This window comes from Canis lupus, chromosome 7, assembly GCF_003254725.2.
Source record: "Canis lupus dingo isolate Sandy chromosome 7, ASM325472v2, whole genome shotgun sequence".
Taxonomy (NCBI): domain Eukaryota; kingdom Metazoa; phylum Chordata; class Mammalia; order Carnivora; family Canidae; genus Canis; species Canis lupus.
This window is the reverse complement of record NC_064249.1, coordinates 14,722,960-14,750,090: the sequence shown is the minus strand read 5'-3', so window position 1 is coordinate 14,750,090 and position 27,131 is coordinate 14,722,960. Positions and strand designations below refer to the sequence as shown.

Below are 27,131 nucleotides of genomic sequence, written 5' to 3'. Positions count from 1 at the left end.
AGACTGGCCCTGCACCATCCTTGTTTGGCTAAGATTTCATAAAGATTTGGGCTCTGGAATGATCCAGTGGAAAGCCTCTGAAACAGCCACTGAGCCACTAATGCACCGCCCTGCGTTAATTTCTGCCCCTTAGTCCTAAAGCTTCACGTGGCCTCGGAAGGGAGAGATCATAGCCTAAGGCTGCATCACACATCAGGCACTTGAAGCCTCTGGCCTTGGATCAGAAATTAAGCTGTATATTAGGAGCAGGCTAAAAGAAAGGAAAGAAACCATGAGCCAGCCTAATGGCTTTATACAAACAAAAGATCTGGAAGCTAGCCGGGTGCATGGTGTGAAATTCAGGCACCCGATCAGGAGGCAAACTTGGCGTATTTGGAATAAACCCCAAACACTGGCATCTCTGGATCGAGAAATTATTAAGAAAGAAAGATGGATATGAGAGAATAGGGATAATTTCAGGATGCAGGCAGCTATGGATGAGAATATGTGGCTATGAGGGAAAAAGAGAAAATCACAGCTTCTTTCCATGGAGGGGGCCAGGGAGTGAAGCACTTGTAGACCTCAGGCTCCAGCGCAGCAGGCAGGGTACAAGAGGAAGGCATTGCAAGGTTTAGAGAGAGGACAAGCAATCAGCATGGAGAATAGGCTGCCAAAGGCACCAGCAGGAGCAGCAAACATGATGTTTCAAAAAAGAGTGAGACACACTCTGAGGAAGAAAACTAGATTTCAGAGCAAAGTGCTAGTGAGGAAGGTTGGAGGCCCTGTGGTATGGGGTCCCCAAAAGTCCCCCTAAGTCAATGTTTTGAATCGGGCTGAAGCAGGTCCTAGGAATCAAGTCAGAGGGCTCAGGAAGTGTGCCTAAACTTCTAGTTGCAGCTTACCCAGCACACGGGCACACACACACCTCACTCACATAGACACGCATGCACTCCTTCTCTCTCTACTGGGGGTAGAGCACCAAATTAGAAATCAGAACATTTGGTTTCAAAACTCACTTCCTACTTCCTCTGTGCAATGAGACAGGTTTTGAAACTTATTCCACAGACTGAATATGTCCAGCAGATTGAAGAGGAACATTTCAAATCACATTTGAATATATATATTATGTATATTCCATTATTCTGTAATCCATTATTCTACTCCCCTTTCAGGCTTTCCACCACCCCTAACCTCCCTGCTTAGCTCAAATTCCACTACCATGCTAAAATCACTCTCTTGACCTTCTTGTTTTATGTCACTCACCTGGCAAAACTATCCAGGTAGAAGTCAATGGTCTACCTACTTCTTGCCTGAACCTCAGTGACCAGAGGAAAACCTACACGTTCACTGGTCTCACTTAACCTCATCACCACTAACCCCAAGTGGGTCTTGGATGCTGTCCATAATCAGAGCCCCACTCCATTCACTCTCGACTCTCCCAGAAGACTTTGTTATACCTTCTCCTCCAACCCTTTCCTCCTCCTACCCTCTGCTGATGACCTGACTTCTTATTTCATTAAGAAAACAGAAGCAACAGAAGAATTTCCATAAGCTTCCATCACCTCATCTACCCAGATGGCAGCCCCTGAGTCTTCCCTTCTAGGACTGTGAATGAACCATCAGAGCATGAGCCACGCAGAACCCTCGCCACCTGTGCTCTGAGCCCATTCTCTCAGCTGTGGTAGGACATTCCACCAAGAGTCTTCCCTCTTCTACATCAGCAATGATTTTTATCTTGGCTAGATCATTCTCATCAGCAAAGAAATGGGCTTTCTTCCACCCACCCTACCCTCTGCTTCCCTCTCAAACAAAACCCACAATGGTCTAGACTCACAGTGTCCAATCTTCTCCTCAGCCTTCTCCAATCATGCTTTCACAGTTTTCACTTCACTCAAACTTCCTCAGCCCTCATCTTAATCTCTGAGCAGTATTTGACTCAGCTGGCCCCCTTCCTTTCCTCTTGCTTGAAGCAATCCCTCAATGTGGCCTCCAGGGCACCATACCCCCTGATTTCCATCTTTCCTCCTGACTGTTGCTACTTACTCTTTTTGCTGCTACCTCCTCAACTCATCAGCATCTTAACATTGGAACTCAGTTCTGGAACCTCTGCTCTATAACCTATAGTTAGAGAGATTTATCTGTTGTGACTTAAATATCATTTATACACTGAAAACTCCCAACTTTCCATCTCCAGCCCTGACCTCATCTATCCCTCTTATACCACCATGTCACATAAGCATCATAAAGTCTCAGTTCATGTGCAAACTCAATTCTTAACTTTCCTCCCAACCTACTTCACCTATAGTCTTCCCCAAATTAATGTCAACTCTACTTTTCTTATCGTCTTTCCTCATACATCCAGTCCACTAGAGAATACCATGGGGTTAATCTAACCACTTTTACCTCCTCCACTGCTACCTCCCTATCCCAAGCCTCCCTCATCCTTGTCTTAGATCACTGTCACCTTTTGTGTCTCTGCTTTGGGCCTTGCTCCTTTATGGTCTGTTCTTGGCAAAGCAGCTGGAATGATCCTTTTAAAAACATAACTCAAGACATGTCCTTCTTCTCCCCCAAATCCTCCTATAGCTTCCATATCACTTGGAGTACCAACCAAAGTATTTACAAGGCCTATAATGTTCCAAACTATCTGGCTGGCTATTGTGTCTCCTCCTGACCTGATAATCTCCTACTTTATTCCTTACTCACTACACTCCAAACCACTGGCCTCTTTGCTGTTCTTTAAATATACACAGAACCCACCCATCTCAGCATCTGTAGTGGCTATCCCATCTACCTGGAACACTCTGCCCCCAGTTCACTCCCTCACTTGTGACAAATCTTTGCTCAAATGCCATCTTCTCAACATGGCCCTTCTTGACATTTCAACTTAAAATTGCAACCAACTTCCTCCTTCCCCACTTTATTTTTCTCCATAGCACCTATCACTAGCAGATACCCCACATGTTCTAGCTATGTATTCTGCATGTATTTCCCCATAGAATGTAATGGGGAAGTCCCTCCACAAGAGCAGGGAATAAATAATGAGTTAATGAATGAATCCATGAATGTAAATAGAGAAAATGCAAGTAGAGAAAAGGTGGATATTTAGAAGGACTGCTTTGAATTCAGGAAATAACTTTCTACTTCCTCTGCTCTTTCCTCTCCCTGAAGAGCCTGGCAAGGAATATGCCCTGCCAAAGTGCTTGGGTAGAATTAGGGGGAAAAAGGAATAAAGAATTATATAGTTCCTTATAAGCACACATATCCTGGCTCTAGTCTTAACAGAAAAGGAGACAGACTAACTTCTAGCATCCATTTATCAACCTCTCTGTGGATAAGACAAATCACAGGTGAACAGACTAGTATCAGATTCCAAGTGTCATCTGTATTACAAGGTCTCAGATCCCTGCAAGGACATAGGAACAGGACAATGCAGACAGTGATATGGCAGGGGGGGGGGAGGGCTCTACAAACAACATATTGCAAAGCATAACTGATCCTGGATAAAGGCATCTACAACTTGTATCAACTATATACATGATCGGAGGTCAGCTGGTGAACCTTTTCACTCTAGCACCACTAGATGATGGCAGACTCCTGCCCACTCTTTGTCAAATGAGTTTTGAGTACGTTCTGCTCCCGGGGCATGTACAGGAGGTGGTGGGGAAGACTGAAGCAAAGATGAGTAGGTACATTTCCTAGTTTCATGGACCCTAGAACCAAAAATGTTCTCTGTAGATCCCATAAAATCAGAGAAACTTTAGGAATTTGGTGAATGACAGTTTTTCATCAACCCTTGGATATGATGATATTCTTTCAATGTGCTTGGTGTTTAAAAGGAAAGTTTTAGAAGGAAAAAAAAGGAAAGAAAGGAAGAAAAAGAAACAACATTCTCCAAATGGAGTCACCTGTGCTAATCTCCACAGCAGCAAACAAAGTTTGACATCTATTCTAGTTGTAGTTTCAGCCTCTCCCAGGAATGTAACCTTTAAGCAGCACATCTGGAATTACCTGATCAGCACTAGCAAGGTTATCTGCCTGAAAGAGCCCTGTCCTTCCCAAAAGGAAGGTGACCTTGCTTGCAACAGTCCATTCTTTGTTAGAAACTTCTTTTTTCTGCTCCCGTATGCCTATAAAAAGCCTTTTATTTCCTATGGCAACTTGGGGCTTCTTTCTATTTACTAGATAGGCTACGGCTTGATTCATGAATCACTGAATAAAGCCAATTTGATCTTCAAATTTACTCAGCTGAATTCTGTTCTTTAACAGATTTGGTGGCAGTGATAGGATCCAAAATGAACTTCTGAGCACCTCGGGGACAACAAGAAACACAGGCATGGTGCCTGCAGACCCTTTTGTTCTCTTTCTCACCCTTTCTGAGGGCTGTGGGTAAGGGCCCCTTGGTTCTGAGCTCCAATAGCTTCCCATCAAGCTCTAGATCTAATTAGCTTTCAAAACATTTCCATGTTGATCTCTCCTTTCTCATTCATGATTTTATTAATTTGAGTCTTCTCTCTCTTCTTTTTAATAAGGCTGGCTAATGGTTTGGAAACTGATGGTTCAGACTGCAATTCTCATTAATTGGTGGAAACTCCCAGCCCTTGATTTTATGCCACAATCTGCATGGAATAGATAGTGGCAGTTCACAGCTCTCCATTTACATGGAGCTCCCAAGTCTGCAGTCCTCATGTGTTGAGGCCTTCTAGTTCAGTTCTTTCCCCAATCCTTTCACGGTAGGAACTGATGATAGTGTGCACAGAACCTTCTCATGGCCATGATGCAGTAACATCTTTTCATTACCCCCAGTATCTTAAGATACACATATTTGTTTGTCTTATCTTGTGTAGACTAAGTCTATTGATAATGGGAATCTCAGAAGCAGCTGATGAATTGGTGGTGATAGGTCAAGCATTTAAAAGCTATTGGGGGTCCTAGCACATAACCCCAAAACTCCTATTAGGATAGGCTCATCCTAGGGACAGGATAGAAAGACACAAGGTAACCTGCCAACCTCAAAACAATTTCTGTGCAACAAGGTACACAGTGAAACACAACACAATCCCCAACCCAGTAATACATCCTTTTAGGTATTAGTTTGACTACAAGAGCCCAAAGGCTTAGCTTAAAAATAAACAAAATAAATACTAAAAATGGTATCCTTAAATTCTGAAGAGTTAAATGTGGCACTTTCCAGAACACTTGCTCATTTTATATCTAAAAACTATTATATCCCAAAATATAAATAGCTACGAAAATGGCAAAACCTTACTAAAGACCACCTAGAATTACAATGGCCATTAGGGGGAACATTCTAATTAGACAAGACTGTTCATTTAAGAAGTGCACTTGAAAGTCAGGGTTCCTGAATTAAACAGACTGTGGACCTATTTTAATTGCTATACAAAAGACTCCAAAGGATTCAAGATTCTAAAATTGCTTCATTAAAAAATTTGTTGCAAAGGCTAATGAAAAATTAAAGACACAGGAGGTACTTAAAATAAGACTTGCTCCCCTCTAGCCTCCTTTTACCTGAGTACAGTCTAATAATCCTCCATCTGAATTGCCTTTCCATTCTGAAGAGGCTATAAGACCATAAACAAAAGTCTGCTGAGTTAGTGGTCTCATAGATAGCCTTCATGTACTCTTGAAGGAGAGCCCCCATAGGGTCCTTTCCAAGGTTTTTCTGGTAAAGGAATTTTCTGGTAAGCTGCTTTGATATTTTCTTAAACAGCTAAGAGAACCTAAATTAAAATTAATAAAAAACCTTGCCAAATTCTGCTAGGTATTGGAGCCGACAGAGGGGATCTTAGGAAAGCTGGCAGAAGCCAGCTAAGCATAAAAACTCTTACCAGAGTCAGCTTTCTTAGATCTCTGTCTGTAGGGCCCAGCTGAAAAAGGAGGATAAAATTTCACTTTGTCTCTTCCTTTCCAAATCCAGACTTATTGGTTATTGATCCTTTCTCTTCTAAGGATGACTGCCTTCTTGTCTTGTTTTACATCCTAAGAGTTTAGCTTGGCTTTCTGCCTGCCTGGGACAAGCAGGTTATCAGTCCTTTCTTTTGACTATCTTTGGGAGTAGCTGTAGATATTGTGAAGACTGCATCTTTTGCACCCTCTTTGAGGACACCTCTTGGGTCCATGAAGTTGTTTAATACTGCCAGAAGTGTTTACCGTTTACTGAAACCTGCTAAGATATTTGAAAGGCATTAATAATTCTATGATCAGAAATTTGGCCAAATCAGAAGATGCTCCTCAGAGACTAAGAGCAATATTCTTAGGCCCTCTTCCCTAAACTAATATATTCAGAGGGAAAGAAAAATATTCCAACATCAGTGAGTAGGTGTGTCAGTCCTGTCATAAGCAACTAATTTCATCTATTCACCTCAAAAGGCTTGTAGGTATTATAAAATTCTGGCCATAGGAAACAAAAGTTCCTCTTGGAGGAACTTGTGTTCTTTCCCTAACCTTTGAGGTGCAAGTGTCCTTCCTACCTGGTCTTCTTCAAGAACTCTTATGTAGGCCATCCCTTTGAAATGCAAACTTCAGGGAGGTAATTCAGAACTGAAAGGGGAGAGGTTATTTTAAGACTTAGGCAAATAAAAACCTTAAGTGTCTTCTCCAAAATATTAATAAAAAGCATTAGTCATCTGAGCAGGTAATTTTAAATTATTCCATCTGCCAGAAAGGTATTTTGGATCCAACCTCTTTTATAGGTACTTGATTCATGGCTAAAATTTGTAAATGGAAGGCATAAGGTTTTTCTGCAACTATTTATGTGTATCTACATATACATGTTGTACATGTATGATAATTCTCTTTCCCTGGATAGTATTACCAAAATCAATTTGTAAGAGAGCTCTATTTAATTGGCCTAGAGATAATTAATTGCTTATATGAATCACCTATTCACAAAATTCTTAGAATTATAATGAAAACTAATCCAAATGCTTTTCAGGTTCCCATGATCTCAGATAATCTTTAGTAATTAACATCTAGCTTAACTTTATTAGCTTAATTAAAATAGACATGTCTTTAAAGTTATCAAAATTAAAAATAATGCCGACATACAACTTTTATCCTACCTAGGTTTACTAGTCAAACAAATTCACATCATCTCTGTTACAAAATTTGTCAACAAGGAGCAGCCCGTATGGCTCAGTGGTTTGGCGCTTTCAGCCCAGGGCGTAATCCTGGAGACCCGGGATTGAGTCCCACGTTGGGCTCCATACGTGGGGCCTGCTTCTCCCTCTACCTGTGTCTCTGCCTCTCTCTCTCTTTCAGGAATAAATAAATAAAATCTTAAAAAAAAAAAGAGCTACTTAAAAAAAAACTTGTCAACAAGAAAAAAATAGCTTTTATGATGAAATTTTTGTTACTGCTCTAAATATGATTATTAATAATTAAATAGATGTAAGTGGGATAAAAGTCTTAAGATCTTTTTTTTAAGATCTTTTTAATAGTTTCCCCAAATCTTTTGGGTAACCTGAAACCATAAGGTTTTGCCAAGTTAAATTAAATTATAGATAGTCATTATATGAAACATTAATTACTGAATATAAGTTTATCCACTTTTGGCTTGCTTTTGTAGAGGAACTAAAGATATGTGGGCCTATTAGTTTTGTGCTATGCTGAAAATTTTACTATTAGAAAGCATGTGTTTCTAGAAGTTATAAAAAGTCTGCCAATCCATGGAATGCTAGTGTAAGAGACAGCTCATAATTGTTTACTTCTTTATTCTTACTAAAAGGTAAGATTTTTAAGGGTTAAAAATTCTAACATATGTAATTAAAGCCACTAAGGTTTGTAGAATAAGAATCTTTGGAAAGGAATTTTATGCATGGTCAGGACTTGCTAAGATTGGAATGAATTTAATTAAGTGAATGTGTTTTAATATCAAAAGTAAGCTGGTGCGAAATTAGAATTTGGTTTTCTCTCTGTTAAAAGAACAAATTTTTATTGGACTATTGGTCTGCTCTTGATAAGACACTGTGAAAAGTTTTTCTTTACTTTTTAAGTAATATGGATGAACAGTAAAGATTTTGTGTCTTACCAAAATAAATTGCTGTCCTTCATGTTATCTTTATAACATGTCAGGTCATTGATTACTTAAAGAAAACTGAGTCTTCTCTATTTAAAAAGTTGTTTTTTTTTTTTAACTACTTAACTTCCTGTATTTGCCTACAAAGTCTCTAATTGTCACTGTGGTTAAATATGTAACTAGGTATTATTTTCCATTGACTTATAACCCAACTTGACTAAGTGTTTTAAACTTCTGATATTTTTGACAAATTTCCTGAAGTTAAATCCGAAATAAAGTCTTTTTGCCTTAGAACTATCTTTGGGATTTTTCAGAGAGTCCCTGGAACATCTCAATAGATTGATTTCTTTCCTTATAAAAAGTGATATATTCAACTAATTAGGTTTATTTGATATGTTAAATAACATGGGAGGCATTGTCAAATAAGAATACTAAGTCTTTTTGTTGTATTTGCATAGGGAAATCTTATTAATGTTCTAGAAATTGTATGAAATTCCTAGAAATCTGGTATGTCCTAATTTATTATGTTATCAGTCATAATTTTAAAATGCTGTGTGGCACAGAAATAACCAAATTTCTTTGTCAATTCCATTATGACAAACTCTTATCAGATCCTTAACAATGAATACTGTTTAAGTCTTTTGTCATTTACAGGCAGTTATTGTTTTTACTCAGATGCTTTCGCAAAAATGTTCCAGAAAGTGTTTCATCTTCAAGAAGATTCATAGGAAGGATTTTGGCAGGCATGTTCTGATAACCTTAGGATAATAAAACTGAGCTGAGTAAGAATTTCCAGGACTAATGAAAAAACTGGATTCAGGCAGAACAAGTATTAACTACATGGGACTGAATAAGCTAAGGGGGATAATTATAATTCCTTATGATTTTTATTTGAAACATTGCTGGTTCTTTAATACTTTGTTTTTCTAGATATAAAAAAACTCTTTCTTAACCTATCTATGACTTATAGCAGTTTGGTAAAGTATATCTTTGCAAATAAAGATGAAACATTTACTTTTACTCCCTACCCAATTCCTCCAGAAATTGGAAACTTTTTAGCATTCTTTCCACAGCAATATAATTAGTTATGTGCATAAGCACAACAAAAATCCATTCTCCTTGTAATAGAATACAATGGAAACATTAGCAAAATCACCAAGGCTTTGACTATAATATCATATTTGAAAGAGATGTGCATAGACTCAGATATGACCAAATAGCTTAAGTAGCTACTTAGAAAGATCATACTGATACCTTGCTGGCAGTTTTATGAGGTATGGAAGGAAGGTCACTGCCTGGTAGACCCAGAAACATCAAGATATTTTGAGGGACCTCGAGAAGGAATTCTCGAGGAATTCAGCCAAACTATAGGTGTTACAGGCAAAATCTATGGCAGGCCCTTGCCTTAGCTTCTTGGCCTCAGAGAATTTTAAGAGCTCAATCTGAGATTCTCTATTAAAAGTTCCAGCAAAGCAGTCTTTAAAAAGAGCTTATACAGTCAATCACTATTTTTGCTGCATTTATGTAAATAATCAGGCCATGTTTAATGCAAACATATGAGCATTACTATAATTATCTTTGGTTAAAAAAATGGGGGTTATTGTAGAGAAAAAAAATTATGTTTGCACCTTTGTAGGTATTAGATTATAGTCCTATTAATTGTCTTTGAGGGATTTGGACCTTGTGTATATATATCTCAGAGCTTAAGAAGGCCCCACCTGACATATGTCCTGTACACCAGCTGGAGACTTCAAAATCAAATTAATGAGGAAGAAAAGTAGCTGATACTTAAGTAGACTACTTCCACCCAAGATCCTGGATCAAGGACTTTAACTAAACATAAAATTCTTCTTTCTTTTCTTTGTTCTGGCATTGGCCTGGAAAGATAGTACCATATCTGTTATCTCCTAGACTATTGCTAAGACATTTCAGACTGCTATATTTGTCATAAAAAACTCTGATCTGTCCATTAACCGTACCTCCTTAGTGGGAGTGGTTTGTGCCCTAACAGAATTTATCTTTGTCTGTGGTAGTTCTTGGGTCTATGAATGCCTAGATGGCTGGCATACAACTGAGCAACGTCTCTTATGCTATCTAACTGCACTCCTACATTTTCACAGATAGTTTGTGCTGCTTCATTGGTTAATTCCCCTGAATATACAACACTGAGTTAGAAAAGACCTACCAGGCAGTATTTCATGAATCAGGATTTGCTTCCTTTGTCAGGTTTCTGCTTCCCTGTTTAGGAGTGAATACAAATTAGGCTCTGATCAAGAAACTCTCCTTAAGGGATCCCTGGGTGGCGCAGCGGTTTGGCGCCTGCCTTTGGCCCAGGGCGCGATCCTGGAGACCCGGGATCGAATCCCACGTCGGGCTCCCGGTGCATGGAGCCTGCTTCTCCCTCTGCCTATGTCTCTGCCTCTCTCTCTCTCTCTCTCACTGTGTGCCTATCATAAATAAATAAAACAAAAAAATTTAAAAAAAAAAAAAAAAAAGAAAGAAACTCTCCTTAACTCTCGAGAGTATTGCAGAATCTGCTGGTAAAGCAACAGCTGCCCAACAAAGGTCCTTAGACTCTCTGGCCAAAGCTCTTCTCAATAATAGGACACCCCTCTACTATCTTAGCTGAACAAGAAGGTGTCTGTGCTGTTGCTTGTTATACCAACTATACCTGAATTAACACTTCTAGGAAAGTTGAAATTAAGCTACATAATGTCACTGCATTGGCTTAAGAAAAGGACTTCTTCAACAGGGTCTTGGATTGTATTGGATATTGATTGGTTTGGGTCTTGAGGACAATGGCTCTGAAGTATATTCTAGACATTGGGAATTATCCTACTTATAATAATGATCTTAGTAGTCTCCCTGGCACACTATATTCTCTCAAGAGCTTTAAATGCATGTTCCTAGCCACTAATCACCAAGCAAATAATCTCTCTAGGACTGGAATGCCAGAAAAGAAATGAAGAAAATGAATGACTAAAAAATTGTGCGCTTGAAGTTTTGACCTGTAAATAGCACAGAGATTCAGAAACAAATGAACAAACAAACAAAAAACACCTTATCACAACCTGTAAGCATAGCATAGAGGATCAGTAAAACCTGTAAGAACTTCAGAGAAGTAGCTGTGAAAGGCACTTAATGCCTTAAATTTTGCTCACATCTGGGCAGCCCAGTGACTCAGCAGTTTAGTGCCGCCTTCAGCCCAGGGCATGATCCTGGAGACCCAGGATTGAGTCCTGCATCGGGCTCCCCGCATGGAGCCTGCTTCTCCCTCTGCCTCTGTGTGTGTGTGTGTGTGTGTGTGTGAGTCTTTCATGAATGAATGAATGAATAAATAAATAAATAAATAAATAAATCTTAAAAAAATTTTTTTGATCAGATCTTTCAGTGAAGCTGAGATTCTGAACCAAAAGTGGAGATTACAGGAGGAGGAGAAGGAGAAGGAGGAGGAGATGACACCTGGGTGGCTCAGTGGTTGAGTGTCTGCCTTCAGCTCAGGTCATGATCCCAGGGCCCTGGGACTGAGTCCCACACTGGGTTCCCCGCAGGGAGCCTGCTTCTCCCTCTACCTCTCTCTCTCTGTGTCTCTCATGAATAAATAAATAAAATATTTAAAAAAATAAAGAAGAAGAAAGAAACAACAGGTGTCAAATAGAGTCACTTGTGCTGAGCTCCACATCAGGAAACAAGACTTAAAATCTAATTGTAGTTTCAGCCTCTCCCAGGAATACGACCTTTAACCAGCACATCTGGAATTATCTGATCAGAACGAGTGAGCTAATTTGCCTCAAAGAGCTCTGCCCTTACGAAAAGGAAGGTGACCTTGCCTGCAACAATCCACTCTTTATTAGAAACTTCCCTTTTACACTCCTATCTGCCTATAAAAGCCTTCCATTTTATACAGCTCTTAGGAGCTCCTTTTTATTTGCTAGATGGGATACTACCCAACTCATGAATCATTGAAAAAGCCAACTTGATCTTCAAATTTACTCAGTTGAATTTTCTTTTTTAACACTGGGCATGACACACTTGAGCAAAATCTTAAAGCAAAAAGTGAATAACTGTCAGCTATTTAACAAATATTGACTATATGCCTCTGAGAGAAGGCAACTTAAGACAGAGCCATAGGCACTGTTACAGACCAAAGAATTGAAAAGTGAGGAAGACTCAAAAAACAACCAGACTACAAGTTGCCTCATACAAAAAACCAGTAAAGTCTGTAAAAATCTCTTCCTCCACAGCAGCAAAGCTGGTATACCAGGAGAAAGGGCACGCCTCTGAAAAATTTGCACACCTGCATGAGTTTATCAATACCAAGTGAGAAGAGAAATGGTTCAAGCCTTAGAAATACTGATGAAAAAATGATGGGCTTTAAGAGCAGAGGTTTGAGTGACAGCAGACAGAGACTGGGCACATCTGCAATCTGCATGTGCATCCTGATAACATAAACAGCAGATAACACAATACCAGAATAAAAACAGGGAAATAAGATAGACCCAAAGCAGCACAGAACCAATTCTCAGAACCACATGCAGTCCTGGTGACCCCAACTGGAAGTTAACATGAGAGCCACAGTAACATTTATAGAGTGAACCACACTGATCACAGGCAAAACGTATTTGTACTGAAGAAGGAACATCTATCCAGGTTAGGAGAAATAACACGAATTAAACGAGCAAGAATAGGGGAAGATTTGCAAGTTGAGGAGACCTTCAGAGAGACAGTCAAAACAGGAAGCAGCAGCCAGCAGAACTGTAGACTGCTTTGCATTCTTTCTACCACAAGAGGGAGGGAAGCCAAGAATACAGTTGGAGTTTGACCAAGCAGAATTGGAATTTGGGTTGAGAATAAATGGAATAAGCATGACTGCTGGTTGCCCCCACCAGGAGAACCCTCCCTGCCCCTTACAAGAATGTATTCTAATGTGGAAAGCCACATGCAAATGAAGTTAAAAGTAACCCAGAGTGGAGCAAAATCCCAGGAGGCATTCATGGAGAGTCTGGATAGCAGAAAAGGGATGCAAACAGGAGGGAAGAGTTTAAATTGAACATGAAAAGGTTAAAACTAAGTCTGCATGCTTGAGAGAGTTTCTGCGGTGTAAACCTGAAGGTTCTCCTACTGGTTTGAGCACAGCTGCACCAGTATATCGTATATATTTGTTGCCACCACTGAACAGAAGAGGTGCTGGCCTGGAAAATGGGAGCTCCCCTTTCCCTGGTGGCCTGTGTGAGGACATACAGCAGCTGGGTGAATTGAGCCTTCCCTGAATGAGTGGTAGGAAGAGAAACCAACAGTTATATTTGCATCTTATTGGTGATGGTGGTGACAATGGTAAAGTGAGAGATTCTCTATATGCAGAAACATACATATATGCATATCCGTATTGATAATACTGAGTTTTACTAGTTGTTCATGGTTAATACCATGATGTGCAATCAGTTCTAATACATATGTAAAATTTTGTCATTATCAAGTCTTGAGTTAAAAGAAAGGGAAGAAAAAATGCTCAGGAATTGTTGAATTGGCTATCAGAATCCCATTTTTCAGCCATCCTCTTTCTTAGGCATCTCTCATTTCAATGTTCATTGAAAGGAATATTGAAAGGAACGATAAATGAATTAGCCTGTACAATTTAAATTATTGTCCTTTCTCCCTGACCCTCTCTTCCTTTCCAAGCTTTATGGTTGGATTTGGGTAAAGTGTGTGTGTATATATATATATGATGTAACTCCACCATATATTGCAAGCCCTACCCCCAGCAGTATGAGGAATCGGCTACTCTGAACCTGCTCTTTCAATAGCAGACAACCCTAACTCCAGGATGTGCAACCAGCTTCTGTAACATGGGTCATGCTTCATGCCCCAGTTCCCCGCTCAAATGAAGCCTAGCCTTTGCTGGCTCTTTCTTCCTAGGGAGCCAGACTTTATCCTTGTTCCACTGGCTGAAAAATGAGTGTCTTTTTCATCCAACTTCTCCCAAATCAAGGTGTAATTATCCACCTATAACTATTACCTCTACCTGTGGATTCCTGGCTCCCTGCCCCTAGATCCAATGTTTTGGTAAGTGACATCATCTCAAAGTAGACGTAAGTTCATTCATGAGCTGCCAGCTATGTTTTAGAAACCAGCCTTACAGCTCAACTAATTCCCTCAACCCTGGATTCAGCCACAAGGATAGCAGTAAACTGAAGTTAACTGAAGTTTGAGAGCAATCAGGCTGGAAGCCAGAGGAAGTTTGAGTCTGTGGCCCTGGGAGCCCATGCAATGAAAGGTTTCAGAGGATCAGCAGCTTGACCTCTTCTCCTCCCTGCTTCCTCGTTGGAGCAAAACTAGAGGCAAGAAGAGGGCAAGATCACTGTCTGTGTGACCTCTATACCTACGTTAAATAGATAACTGGAGAGAAATGGGAATTTAAAAAGAGCACCATGAAAGCAAGAATCATGGCACCTTTTTCCCCCTTCACATTGCCCTAGTTCCTCGCAAAGTGCTTGGCATATACTAGATGCTCACTTAATCTTTGTTGAGTGAATGAATGAATGAATGAATGAACAAAGGAACTAATGCACATGCTGGGTGATTTTTCAGCTGTGTTCCTACTTGTCTCAGCACCATCTGAGCCCTGGCTCAGGAGGACCAACAGATCACGCCTGTATGTTCAAACGCAACACCTCTCCTTTCAGGCTTTCAAATGCGTTTATCACATCACTTAGGTGAGTCTACACATTTAATTGAAATACATCACTCTCAAAGCCCCATGAATGACACCAGCCGTTTTGGGGCCAGTGCTGTAATTTCCAGAGATGCCTGGCTAATCTGAGTGACATGGCTTCAAGACATCTCAAATAAGGAACAACTACACTCATCAGTCTTGCCTCCCTTCCCTCCCTCCTGCTACCCCCCACAACTGGTGAGAATCTCACAATGTCCTCAAGGTGTTTCCAGGTCACAAGTAAGCCTTGGGCTTACTGTGCACAAGTTGGTCCTTGGGACTTCCTCACTGCCCTTTAGAGCTTCAGCATAATAGCCTGTGATTCTTTCCACAAAGCTGACTTGCTCACTCATATGGAAATGGATCCAGGTTAGTAATGGGCATTTACTAAACAGCTCTTGTGCAGGCCTTATACAAATCCTGGCTCTTCGGGCATTACTATCTGGTTGAGTTTCTCCTCAACTTTCTTTCCTCCAGTGCAGCTTATATACAGAGTTCCTTCTAAAGAGTGCTTTGTGTAAGCTACCCTGTGCCGCATCCATTAAGTTTGCTACAGATAGAACCAGGTTTAAAGGAAACACAGGGCACTTTAGGGTGAAGGCAGCCTGTGAGAGTACAGATAAGAGGCACAATCATTCCAAAGTATCTACTTTAGGGTGGGCTGGCTAGATGCATCTGAGAACACAGACCATTCTTAGCCCCTATATAAAGGCAATTTGTCCAAACCGTTTTGCCCACTTAGGGTCCCTTTGCATCAAAGCACATACCTCCCAGACCCTTGCCATTTTAGAACTTGGGCTCTACTCATGCCTTTCATAACTTGCTAAAATCAGACTCTGGGAGGCAGAAGATACTTCCAGGGTCACCCTGTCCAACTTGTGTCCCCATGCAGCAATCCCTTAACATCCCCTGACAGTCAGACAGCCCTATCTTGTGTACCAACTCAGAACCTTCCAAACATGCCTGATCATACAGATCACCAGAAGCACTTGCAAAAAGTATAGCCCACTAACTATCTGAAGCTACACAAATTCAAAACCTGCTCAGAAAGGGCCTGTGAACCCAAATTTTTAACAAGCATCCATCATGAGTCCTATAATTAAGCATGTTTCTTATATGCATGGAATGCAGTGGTTCTTGACAGTAGCTGCATATTAGAATCAGCCAGGAAGCTTTAAAAAAAATCACTGGCAGGCCTTTACCCCTAGCCAGTCCTACTAAATTTGTCTGGAGTGGAGCCCAGGAGGTGTAAATTTTTAAAGCTACTAGCTGATTCTAATCTGCACCAAGGTTGAGAATTACTGTAGTATCTTCCAACCCAATGGTAAGCTCTTTGAAGCTGGCAACCAAGAAATCTATGCCTCTCAGTACCCCTTACTGAACCCCACCACCATGTGGGGCCCACCATAAAATATACTCTATCTCTACTAAGTTGATTTCATTTAATTGGCTTTGTTCACCCATCCAATGGGATGTAATTTCCTAACTCTATTAAGAAGCTGTGTGTACTTCCACTCCACAAGAGGCCAGACGATAGATAGAAGGATATGACATGCTACTACTTTTCCCAGTTGAGTCTGTACACACACACACACACACACACACACACCCCTACGCTTAGCCCTCCCCATGGCCCCAGAATAAGCAGCTCAAACAATGCCAGAAGCCTCAGTGTACGATTCCTCCTCTTGCCCCAGTCCCCTGCCATCTCTACTCACATTGTACAGCACGGTGGTCCATCCTTCCATGGTGATGCATTGGAAGACAGTCAGCACAGCAAAAAGGATGTTATCAAACTGGGTGATCCCATCATTGGGGCCAATCCAGTCCCGGCATTCGTAGCCAGCTGGGCAGCCCTGCACACCACATGGGTGAGGGGGGTCAAATCCTTCCAGAATACCTGCAGATACATTTGGAGGGTAGGTGTTTAGTGTGAGTTGGAAATGGTTCCAGGAAGCCACAAACAATTCTATTTCCTGAAGAAAGGTGTGTCCTTCTTTGTTTCCAATGACCAGAGGAGAGAGGAAGGGAAGAAGGAGAAGGTAAGAAAAAATGACCCTACCTGAATTGTTCGTGAAACATGCTCGGTGCAACTTCCCACTGTAGAACTCTAAGCCAATGATAGCAAACATCAAGATGGCAAAGAAGAGCAGGAGACCAATTTGCAGAAGAGGCACCATGGCCTTCATGATAGACTTCAACACGATCTGCAGGCCTGGAAGGAAAGGAAGAGAATGACAGATGGAGCCTCCCTGAGCACCATTTGATACAACAGACATCCTTTACCTTCTTCTAAGAGGAAAAGGATGAGTCTTTGAGGGACAAGAAACACCAGTCCCGAAATGATGAAGACAATTTGCAAACAGACAACCAGAATACATCAAGACAAAGACTGCCATCACTACTTCCCCTGGAATCAATCTCATGTTCTTTCTCACCATTCTCTGATCATCTATCTTTCCTATTTCTCCTCCTTTATTTGTTTCATCCATGTCACTTTCTGCTTATCTCTTATAAACTTATTAGAACATACTTCTTTTCTAAAGGATATCAAGCCTGGCCTTGCTAGGCTCTAAGTTCTATGAGAGCAAGGACAAAATTACCTCCCTCACTACTCTATCTGAAAACTGGTTTCTCCTCCACTGTTGTGGGATCATAATTAGCACAATCACTATTCATAAAGTACCATATACCTTGACCCAGAAATTGTACTTCTAGGATTCTAGCCTAAGAAAATAATCAGAGATTTGAATAAGATTTAAGTAAAAGGATGTATGTTGCTGCACTATTTCTATTTAGAAAAAAATGAAAATATCTAATGTCCAACAACATAGAAATGACTAAATAACTAAATAAGTCATCCTGAATAAGATGGGCTATTATACCAGACTTTTTAAATCATATTTTTGGAGAACTTTTAATGTCAGGAACATCAAATGCTTATATGACAGGTTCCCAAAGTATGTACACAGTTATCACAATTACATTAAAGTGCACAGGGAAAAAGTGAATTAAAAACATAGGAAAATGAATGTTTTTTTCTTTGCATTTTATAACAATTTTTTTTTTACTTTGCAAATATTCTACAAAGATCTTTCACTATCTTTAAAATCTGGGGGAAAAAAGTTGCTAAATTTTAAAGCAAAATGTTCTGCCAGATTGCCGTGTCCCCGCTCTTTATTCCCACTAGAGACGTGGTTTCTTGTGTATCCCAAATTCCTTCAGCCTCAGATCCAGTGGGGACCTATCAGTAAAGCTTAGCAGAGGAGAAAGAAGGAAGGCAAGTGCTCACTAGGAATCCCTGACACGAGCTTCAGGGGTCTCAGGACACGCACAGCCCGGAGGGTCCTCAGGTCCACGTGTGTGTTGAAGTGAGTCCCCGCAGTGGCCAGGATGCTGCAGATGGAGACAGAAGGTCAAGGTTACCACAACCTGGCTTTGTCCCCCTGTTCCATGGGAGAAGCTGGGTTGAAGAAGGCTCAGCCTGGAAAGCACACAGAGCTGATGCCAGCTGCATGTGGGCGCACCTGAGCTTGGGTGAATCATCGGTGGTTCTGACTGGAATTAAATTTAGCCACATCTGGGTTTTACTTTGCAAAGAAGGAAAACTTATCATCACACCAGAATCCCAGTTCCAAATCATGAGTGAAAGACAAGCCCCCTAGCATCTGTCCCATTCCTGCCTCCAAATCTTGTCCTCTACCTTCCTCCTCCCTATCCCTTCACCAACCTCCTCTCCCACTTTCTAATCTACCAAGACCCCTGGATTTTATATTTCATAATTTTCTTAGATTCCCGTCTTCTTACTCCTTCAGGGAATTTCTCTGGATCAGTTGCAGCAAAGGAGTAACTCGTTCTTCTCCACGTTGGCACTTAAGAGTTTTTACCAAACAAATCAATCACACTCATGCTTATAATTAGGGAACAGCTTCACTGGTCCTCATACGGCACTTTTATAATTGCCCTGAATCACTGTATTAACTTGGATTTGGTTTCTTCACTTCTATTTTTACACTTCCGCAGCCAGACACACACACACACACACACACACACACACACACACACAGAATCCATAACAATCCTATTAGATTGTGTATACCAAGTACCTTGTTTTGAGGAGACAATTTATTGCATATAATCCCATGACACTGCAGGTACTGTGGATAGTCAATGACACTTAGTATTAATGAAAGACACAGCAGAGTTGTGTCCTGACTTAAGCACTTGAGAACTGAGTGATTTGAGGCAAGTTACACACACTAGCAGCCTTACTACCCTCATCTACAAAATGGGCGAAGTACCATGACCTCGTTCTAAAAATGAAATGACATAGTATTGAATATTAACAGTGTTCTAGAAGTGATAATGTGCAAATGAGATATTACGTCCAACACAAATATTAATAATACTGGTTTTGTAATTTTGTCTAATTTTAGTCTTCTTTCTGTGGAATAGTACTTGTCCTCCCTCAAAACCTCTCCATGACAATTTCAGCTATCTGGAGCCACTGGCGAATGAGTCACTCAGAACACTGAGTTTTCCATACAGTCAAAGGACAGCGGGAATAGTTTCTGTCATTTAATTATTTTGGATGAAACATTTCCTTCAACACCTGAAATCGAATGGACGGTCTAGGCATATCTCTAGAAAGCAGATATAGAATCAAAAGGTACAAATTGCACAGATCCACAACATTAGATCACGAGCAATAACTTTGAAATACGCAGTGCTGGCCAAGAACAAAATGGACTGCTTCACATGGTAGTACACTTCCTAACATTAAACATACTCAGGCCTAGACTGTAGGAATATCTATTAGGAAGTTAAAAGTGTTCCAACACTGGTTGAAGGTTATCTAAATAACCAGAAGAGATTTCTCTCAACTTTAAGACTCTATAATTCTATGTTAACCCAACCTCAAAACAAGAACCAGAAAGAAATTTGACTCTCATAAAGGGTCTCAAGACCTCGGCAAGTTCTAAGATCTCCTCTACCTCTCCTCTTTCTATATTGTCTCTGAAAAAGAGAGATGTAGAAGAGCAAGTGTTCTGATGCTACTTTTGACTCACTCTGCCCAAACTAAAGAGAGAAATTAGGAAGGGGAGTGATGTCATTTCTAATAAGCAGGGAGAACCTGAAAAGGGAGCAGGGAGAAACATGGAAAATAGGACTGAAAAATAAAACAGACATAGAAACAAAGGCAAGAGGAGAAAGGGAAGGCTCAAGGATAGTGCAGTGGTGGAGAACCAGAACTCCAGGAAAATGGGAGTCACTGTTTGGCTGAATCTGCTAACAGAGGAAGAAGCACTGGACTGTCTTCTGAGGCGCAGTGCCCACGGGAGGTGGTTTCTCCCTCTGGCTACACACACATGGTGGAGAGAATATGCCCTGTTCAGAAATCAGAGCTGTTTCCTAGGATACCCAGGTACACTTGAGATACTCTTTCATATCATAAGAAAGAACTATTTCTTTCAGGAATATTTCCTGCCCAACCCTGAGTGGAAGGAGGTATATTTCAGAACATGGATGTGAGGGCCAAAGGACAAAATTAAAAAGCAAGAAGGTATAAGTGCAGAGAGAAAGAAAAATGGTAGAGTGGAAGGAGGAGGAGAGGATAGGGAAGCGAATGGTGAAATGAAACATGGAGATGAAAACAGGAAAGAAATCAGAAGAAATAAGAGCTGGCAGAGAAGCAAATGTGAGAGAAATAAGAATTCTCACGTGGGAAAGAGAACAGAAGTGAAGCTAATTTGAAGGAGAGAAGCCAAAATACGGCACTTGTGGCCGGGGCCTCACACAGTGAGCCACAAGACATATCCATGCTCTTTTCACCAACCTGTCCTCTGAGTTATCCAAGCCACCCCAAACTTCACCCAGAACCATGTCACTTGGGGCCCCATGTTCCCCCATCCCCAGAATTTTCTGTTCCTTCATCCCGTGCAGAATGGCTGTCAATTGGATCTTTAGCTCATGCACATTGGCCACTGGCTGCTCCCTAGTGTTCAAATCATGTTTGAGGGAGTCCCCATCCACTTGCTGGAAGCAAGAGCAGTGAAATTCTTGGGGAGGGAGAGATATTTGAGGGAAAGAACCCTGCTTTGTACCCCGCATAAAACTCTGCGCCCATTGCCATCACTGCCCTGACCACAACTTAGAAGAATTCTCTGTTTTTCTCTGGTTTCTCATATGTCTTTCCCACAGGATCCGGAACACGCACTGTGGAGTTGCTGTCTTCTGCATCTCTACATCCCCCACACCTAGCCCAGGGTCTGGCAAGTAAAAGGTGTTCAGTGAATGCTTGATGGATCGAATTGCACTGATGAACATAGTAAATGTGTTGAAGCAGAAACCAAACGGACAGAAAGATCACAGGAACCCTAGAATTTACCAATGAAAAGGGCAGGTGGCATAGCCAGGATGCTACTCAAACACATGCCTGTTTGAGCTCACAGGAACGTACTAGGAATCTGCCCTCAGACATTTTAGAGTCTAAGGTGGCTCTTCCAAAATAGTGTAGGGCTTCTGCTCTCAAGCAGATCTCATAGGACAGGGTCTGCCCAGTATTCAGTAGGAGAGTTAGGGAGAGGGAGGGGAAAAGGAAGACAAAATGCAAAGCCTTGTCCTTTAGCAAAGTCTCAGTGCTGAAGCCTGTATAGCTCAGCAACACTCTGAGCCTCCCATGTAACAGGCCCTGTGCAGGAGGCTCAAGGCAAGTACACAGCAGGAAAGGGCCCAGGTCCTCAATCCCACGGATGCAGCAGACAAAGAAATGAAATAATTATGATTCACTATGAAGAATGTCATAACAGAGATGCTTACAAAGTGCTCCGAGAATGGGAAACACTGCAGGATCACGGACAGGGCTTACTATCTGCTAGCATTTTCACAGAAGTTATTTCATTAAATCCCCAAGCGCATCCTGATATAACTACTGTTTCCATCTCCTAGGAGAGGAAATCGGGACTTAGAAAAAATTAAACTGCTGATACATGGCAAGACCAGGCATTAAAGTCTCTCCTCTTCTGGTATCGAAGTCAAGCCTTTCCCCCACTCTGCCATCGAGCCCTGCAATGTCTTTGTCAGTACTGCGCAGCTCCACTGTTCTTAGTCCAGCGTATTGCTAAAAATACCAAGGTCACAGTGTTCAGCCTCCCAACAAGCCAGTGAGCTTGGTTCGCTTTATCCCCAAACCACAAATCACTAAGGCTCTCCAGACCAGAAGGTCGGAGGCTCCTTGCACTTGAGGTGATGGCTGCTGTAATACTATCTATACACACACATGCGCGCGTGCACACACACACACACACACGTGCCATGGAATCAGAGTGTGGCCACCATGCACAACTCCAACTCTGAGTTAATACAAAGCTAAGCTCTGCCCCATTCCATGCCGCATTCATGTATATTCTTCAGAAACGGGGGCTTTTTTCCAGTTCTTTTGTCCCCATGAGCACAGGGCCTGGGTAGGGAGCTCTGTACACAGAGGGGCACTTAATTCCTACCTTACTCCCAAAGCAGAGGGTACCTGTGACCACCACCAGCACAGACGCAGGGTTCAGTGGACTATAAATGTACAAAAACTGTTTCCTAATGGATGTCATGGTTCAGCCCTACCTCTAATGCTTCTGCTCTTAGCTCTGAGCAGGTAAGAGGAACCTAGAGCCTGATATGATCCTGAGGGTGTGGTGACCATCACTTCAGTGGCAGGAGATGGAAGGCATGGTCTGAGCATTCACAATCAAATGGTCTTTCCCCAAGTCAATCACCCCAAGAATTCTCCCACCCAAAGAATTCCTTTTGACCTTGGGGTTCATTCATAGCCTCCTCATCAATCCAAGTCTAACAGTCTCTTTTCACACTTCTATGGCTAAAAATTCCCTGAAGCATTATACAAATATTACACCAAAAAATTATCTGTTGCTTATCTGCAATTCAAATGTAACTGGGCATCCTTTATTTTTATTTGCTAAATCTGGCAACTCTATTCAAGGGATGACCAGGTAAATAGCTTCCCTCCCAGTTGTTGCCCTAGCTCTAAACAAATGTGTAAGTTCTCTTTTGAAGAAGAGACACAAACCGGGGGCCTCCTACGCTTAGGCCCAGGAGTTCTACTCTGAGCTCCAAAAATTACCTCTTTGCTTCTGCCCGTATACATCCGAAAGGCAAGTTATTCATTAGCATCTGTGCAAAAAGTCTGATTAACAGGAGCAAAGGGTGTTAGGTGCTTTACCAGCCCATATTATAGGAGACCAAGAGGAGACATGGAGGGATCTAATTCAAGTTGGATTCCCTATACAAATTTGAGCCAGGATATCATTTCCAGGGGTAATCCACCAAAATGAGTTGCTGTGTCCACTTAGAAGTGTTTTAAAGGTGGTTGGTTCCTTCTTCTCTCCTACTATTTCACCTCCAAGGAGGCACCAAAGTCTAACATATCCTTCCTCTAACACATCTCTTGGATTCACCTCTTATTCTCCAGCCTCCTTCTTGCCTGGAGTGCCCACCCCCTTGCCTTCTTTCTCTGCCTAAATAATATGATCCAGACTTCAGAGCCAGATGGCATCCTACCTCCTCCTTGGAAAAGATCTACAGTCAAAAGAGACTTGAACTAGGATTATGAGGAAGTGGTAAAGCACATACTCTCCTGTCATACTGGCTGATTTCAAATGCCAGTTCCCTCACTTACACTAGCTGTCTGGCCTTAAACAATTGCCTTCCTGAGCTATAGTGTTCTTATCTGTAAAATGGGGACAATATCCTCCTAAGAGGGTTGATGTAAGAATTTAAAAAGATAAGATGCTTATAAACTTCTTCACATAGTGCTGACTTTAAAAGATATCAAGAGCTCATAGAATTAAAGGGATATTGGAAGAGCAGGCTGGAAAAAACCAGGGAAGTAGAAATCTTGGTGTGGTAGGCTGAATAACAGATTTAAAGATATCCAGATCCTAATCCTTAGAACCTGTGAACATTACCTGATATGGCAAAACTGACTTTGCAGATGTGATTAAGGATTTTGAAATGGGGAGATTTTTCTGGATTATCTGCGTGGGCCCTGAATGCAATCACAAGTGCCTTATAAGAAGGAGGCACAGGAAGATTTGGCTAGAAAGAAGGCAATGTGATGACTGAAGCAAGAGGCGATGCTGCTGGCTTTGAAGATGGAGGAAGGATGCAAGGAATACAGCTCTAGAAGCTGGGAAAGGCAAAGAAATGCCTTCCCCATGCTAAAGCCTCAAGTGAGAGAGCACAGCCCTCCTGATAACTGATACAGCCCAGGGAGTCTAATTTTGGAGTTTTGACCTCTAGAACTGTAAGAGAATAAATTTTCTTTATTTTTTAAAGATTTTTTTATTTGTTTATTTATTCATGAGACAGAGAGAGAGAGAGAGAGAGAGGGAGAGAGAGAGAGAGAGAGAGAGGCAGAGACACAGGCAGAGGGAGAGGCAGGCTCCATGCTCGGAGCCCAACGTGGGACTCGATCCCGAGTGTCCAGGATCAGGTCCTGGGCTGAAGGTGGCGCTAAACCACTGAGCCACCCAGGCTGCCCTAAATTTTCTTTAAAGCTACCAAGTTTGTCACAATTTGTTGCCACAGGAATAGGAAACTAATATGCTTGGCAAAGGTCAGCAATTCCAGGAATCTGATTCTTAGGCCACTGCGGGTATCACGAGACATATCATTGCCAACTCTACTAATATCATAGTGTTGATAGCTTAAGAGTCGTGGAGGAAAAAGCATGTGTTGGAGCTTAAGTCACATGTCCCTTTACATGCCATCTGGCTGCACTGGGACAGTCCTCTAGCACTTCCAAAGTGGGCAAGACTCCCACCGAGAACACACACACTAACGGAGTCTCCCAAAAGGGAGATTGGAGACCATTGGGGAATCTGGGACATGGAAGAGCTAAAAAAACTATGTCTACTAAGCTAGACTCCTAGAAAATACTTAGTAAATAGGTGTCATGGAGGAAGATGAGAAAGAATATATCTGGGGTTTTGTTTGTTTTAGTCTCTAAAATAAAGGGATCAGATAAAGGAACTTCTCAAGTTCCTCCTGGCTCTAAGACTGAGCCAAAACCTGTCCAGAAAGTGCTACACCACTCCAGCTCACACAATCTCCCCTTTCTCTGAATGTCTTGAAAGCTGCACAACATTTAACACCTGATTGCACACCCTTCTTATGTCTTAGAACTAAGGTCTTAGCGTTAATGATAATTAGCTGGATCTTCATAACTCAGTTCAAAGCCAGCTCCTTGATGGCAGAAAGTGCCACATTTCCATCTACTATGGTCCCTTCTCTAACAATATGCAACAGTATTGCCCAAGAAATATCCTTGACTCGGTGATAAATGGGTGTTAATACATCCCCAACTGAGGCAGATTGGATGGACTTGTCCATGGAGCTGTGAATGAGCCCACAGGCTTGATATAATTAGATAACCAAACTGAAGGAGATTTAACCACATATGAAAATAATGATGATCTATCAAAAGTCTACTAAATTATATCTAATGTTTGGCTCTCCATTTCTTTTAAGTAAATTACTAAAAGTCTAATTTGATTTAGGAATCAATTCCTAAAGATTTTACTTCATTTTATCAAAAACAAAACAAAACAAAAAGTCCCTGTGTATTAAATTGTGCTATAGAGACAAACTCCCTTGCCCCCCCCCCAAAAAAAATTTAACTTGCCAAAATATATCTGAGAATGTATTTGAGAGCTTGGATGAGGATGAGGATGAGGCTGGGAGAGGGAAAAGTGGTGTCAGGTCTGACCCGGTGCCCAGTCTCTGTAAGCTGCTCCCTACTCCTCCCCAGACCCTATGCTAGGGTCCTCTATCCCATTCAGGCTTAGCTCAATCTAAGAACCCAGAACCCAGAACCCATCTACAATGAGCTGATAACTACTGAACATATGCTCTGCAGTAGACACTGGCATGACAAAGGAGAATAGGATGAGATGGTGGCTGTCCTCATGACACTTAGTGAAAAAGACATTACACAGACCATAATTATAGTAAGTGGAAGGTCAGGAAAGGATGCCTCCCCTATGGAAATGGCACATGAGCTCAAAGGTGAAGCATGAGTAGGCCAGAGGAAACCACGTGGGAAGAGCATCCCAGAGGCAGGAGAAGGCAGGCGTAGAAGGGACAGAGGTAGAAAGGAGACTGGTATACTTGAAAAATTCAAAAAAAGGGCTGGTATGACCAGAACCTATTGAAATCCAGGGAAGAATAGAGAACAGAGAGGCTGGAGAGCATGGGAAAAAATCAAAGAAAGAAAACTTCACAGACTTATTTTAGAGATAGGACCAAGCCTGGTAGTGCTCAAAATCCAGGCTTACACCCAGTAATGGAACATTGGATACCCACACTGACTCCAAGCTCCAAAGCAATTCCCTGATTAAACACTGGTCTCTAACCTTCTTCCCAAACCCCAGCCCCAGCCGCTAACAATGCGTATCTACCTTGATCACTCTACCTGAATTAATGCCAACTTCTGTTCCCACAGGCCCTTCCTGGGACAGCTGCCACTGCCTACCGCCTCTACAGTAATCCTTCCTGATAACAGAGATATCCTATAATCATGCCAACTAGGAAGGCTGGGTCCCTCTCCAGCCCAGAGAGACTGAATCTACATTATCCTCAGCAAATCACCCATTGTCCTGAATAGTGAATGGTTTAGGGATAAACAGGTGATGGAACTTAGGCCTTTGAGTTTAAGGGAAAATATGCTGTGTTGCTTCAGTTCACTCATTTTCTTAGAACAAAAGTAAAAGCATATATAAAGCAATGATTTTCAAACTTTTTTTGAACATAGCCTGCAGTACAAAATATATTTTATATCACAATCCAGGATAAATATATGCGTGTGTGTGTGTGTGTGTGTAAAATTGCATAGTGCCTCATAAAATAATACTCCTTCTATGTGTGATATATTTTCTCTTTCATTCTTCCTTGCTATCCTTTGTCTCACACTGGTTGCAACCAATTAAGTTGATGTCATAACTAATGTGGTCAACCTACAGTTTGAAAAACTCAGATGTAGAGAGTAGCTAATATACATATTCATTCTAAGGAGATTATTCTAAAGAGGACAAGATAGACTAATATGAACTAACTGCTGCTTCAATAGCACCACATGGTTTCTTGGTGTTTTCCAAGAATGATGAAATAGTTTGCCTTGAAAAGTTTTATTGTGTTTTTCTAAGAACTGCAGACACAGCAGTCTAGGGGAGACCCTATTCCCTCCTCTGTTACCAGAAATAGGAACAGAATCTTGCTGCCCTTCAGAATGGGCAGTCTTAATGAGAAACCACTACCTTCAAAACTATCATGGGGCAGCTATTTCTAGGGTTTGGTTGGTTGGTTAGTTGGTGGACTGTTATTTATTTAGGCTTG

General features: G+C 41.4%; 1 protein-coding gene across 9 annotated transcripts in view; it reads right to left on the bottom strand.

The window, feature by feature from the left end:
• Window positions 1-27,131, bottom strand: part of CACNA1E (calcium voltage-gated channel subunit alpha1 E) — a 388,038-nt gene that overhangs the window by 201,936 nt on the left and 158,971 nt on the right. For all 9 annotated transcript variants that reach the window (XM_049112123.1, XM_049112118.1, XM_049112121.1 and 6 more), the window contains exons 5-7: window positions 18,022-18,125; window positions 16,792-16,944; window positions 16,448-16,629 (exon numbers count right to left, since the gene is read on the bottom strand). In XM_049112123.1, coding sequence (XP_048968080.1) covers window positions 16,448-16,629; window positions 16,792-16,944; window positions 18,022-18,125 — 439 coding nt within the window. The remainder of the gene's footprint in view (window positions 1-16,447; window positions 16,630-16,791; window positions 16,945-18,021; window positions 18,126-27,131) is intronic.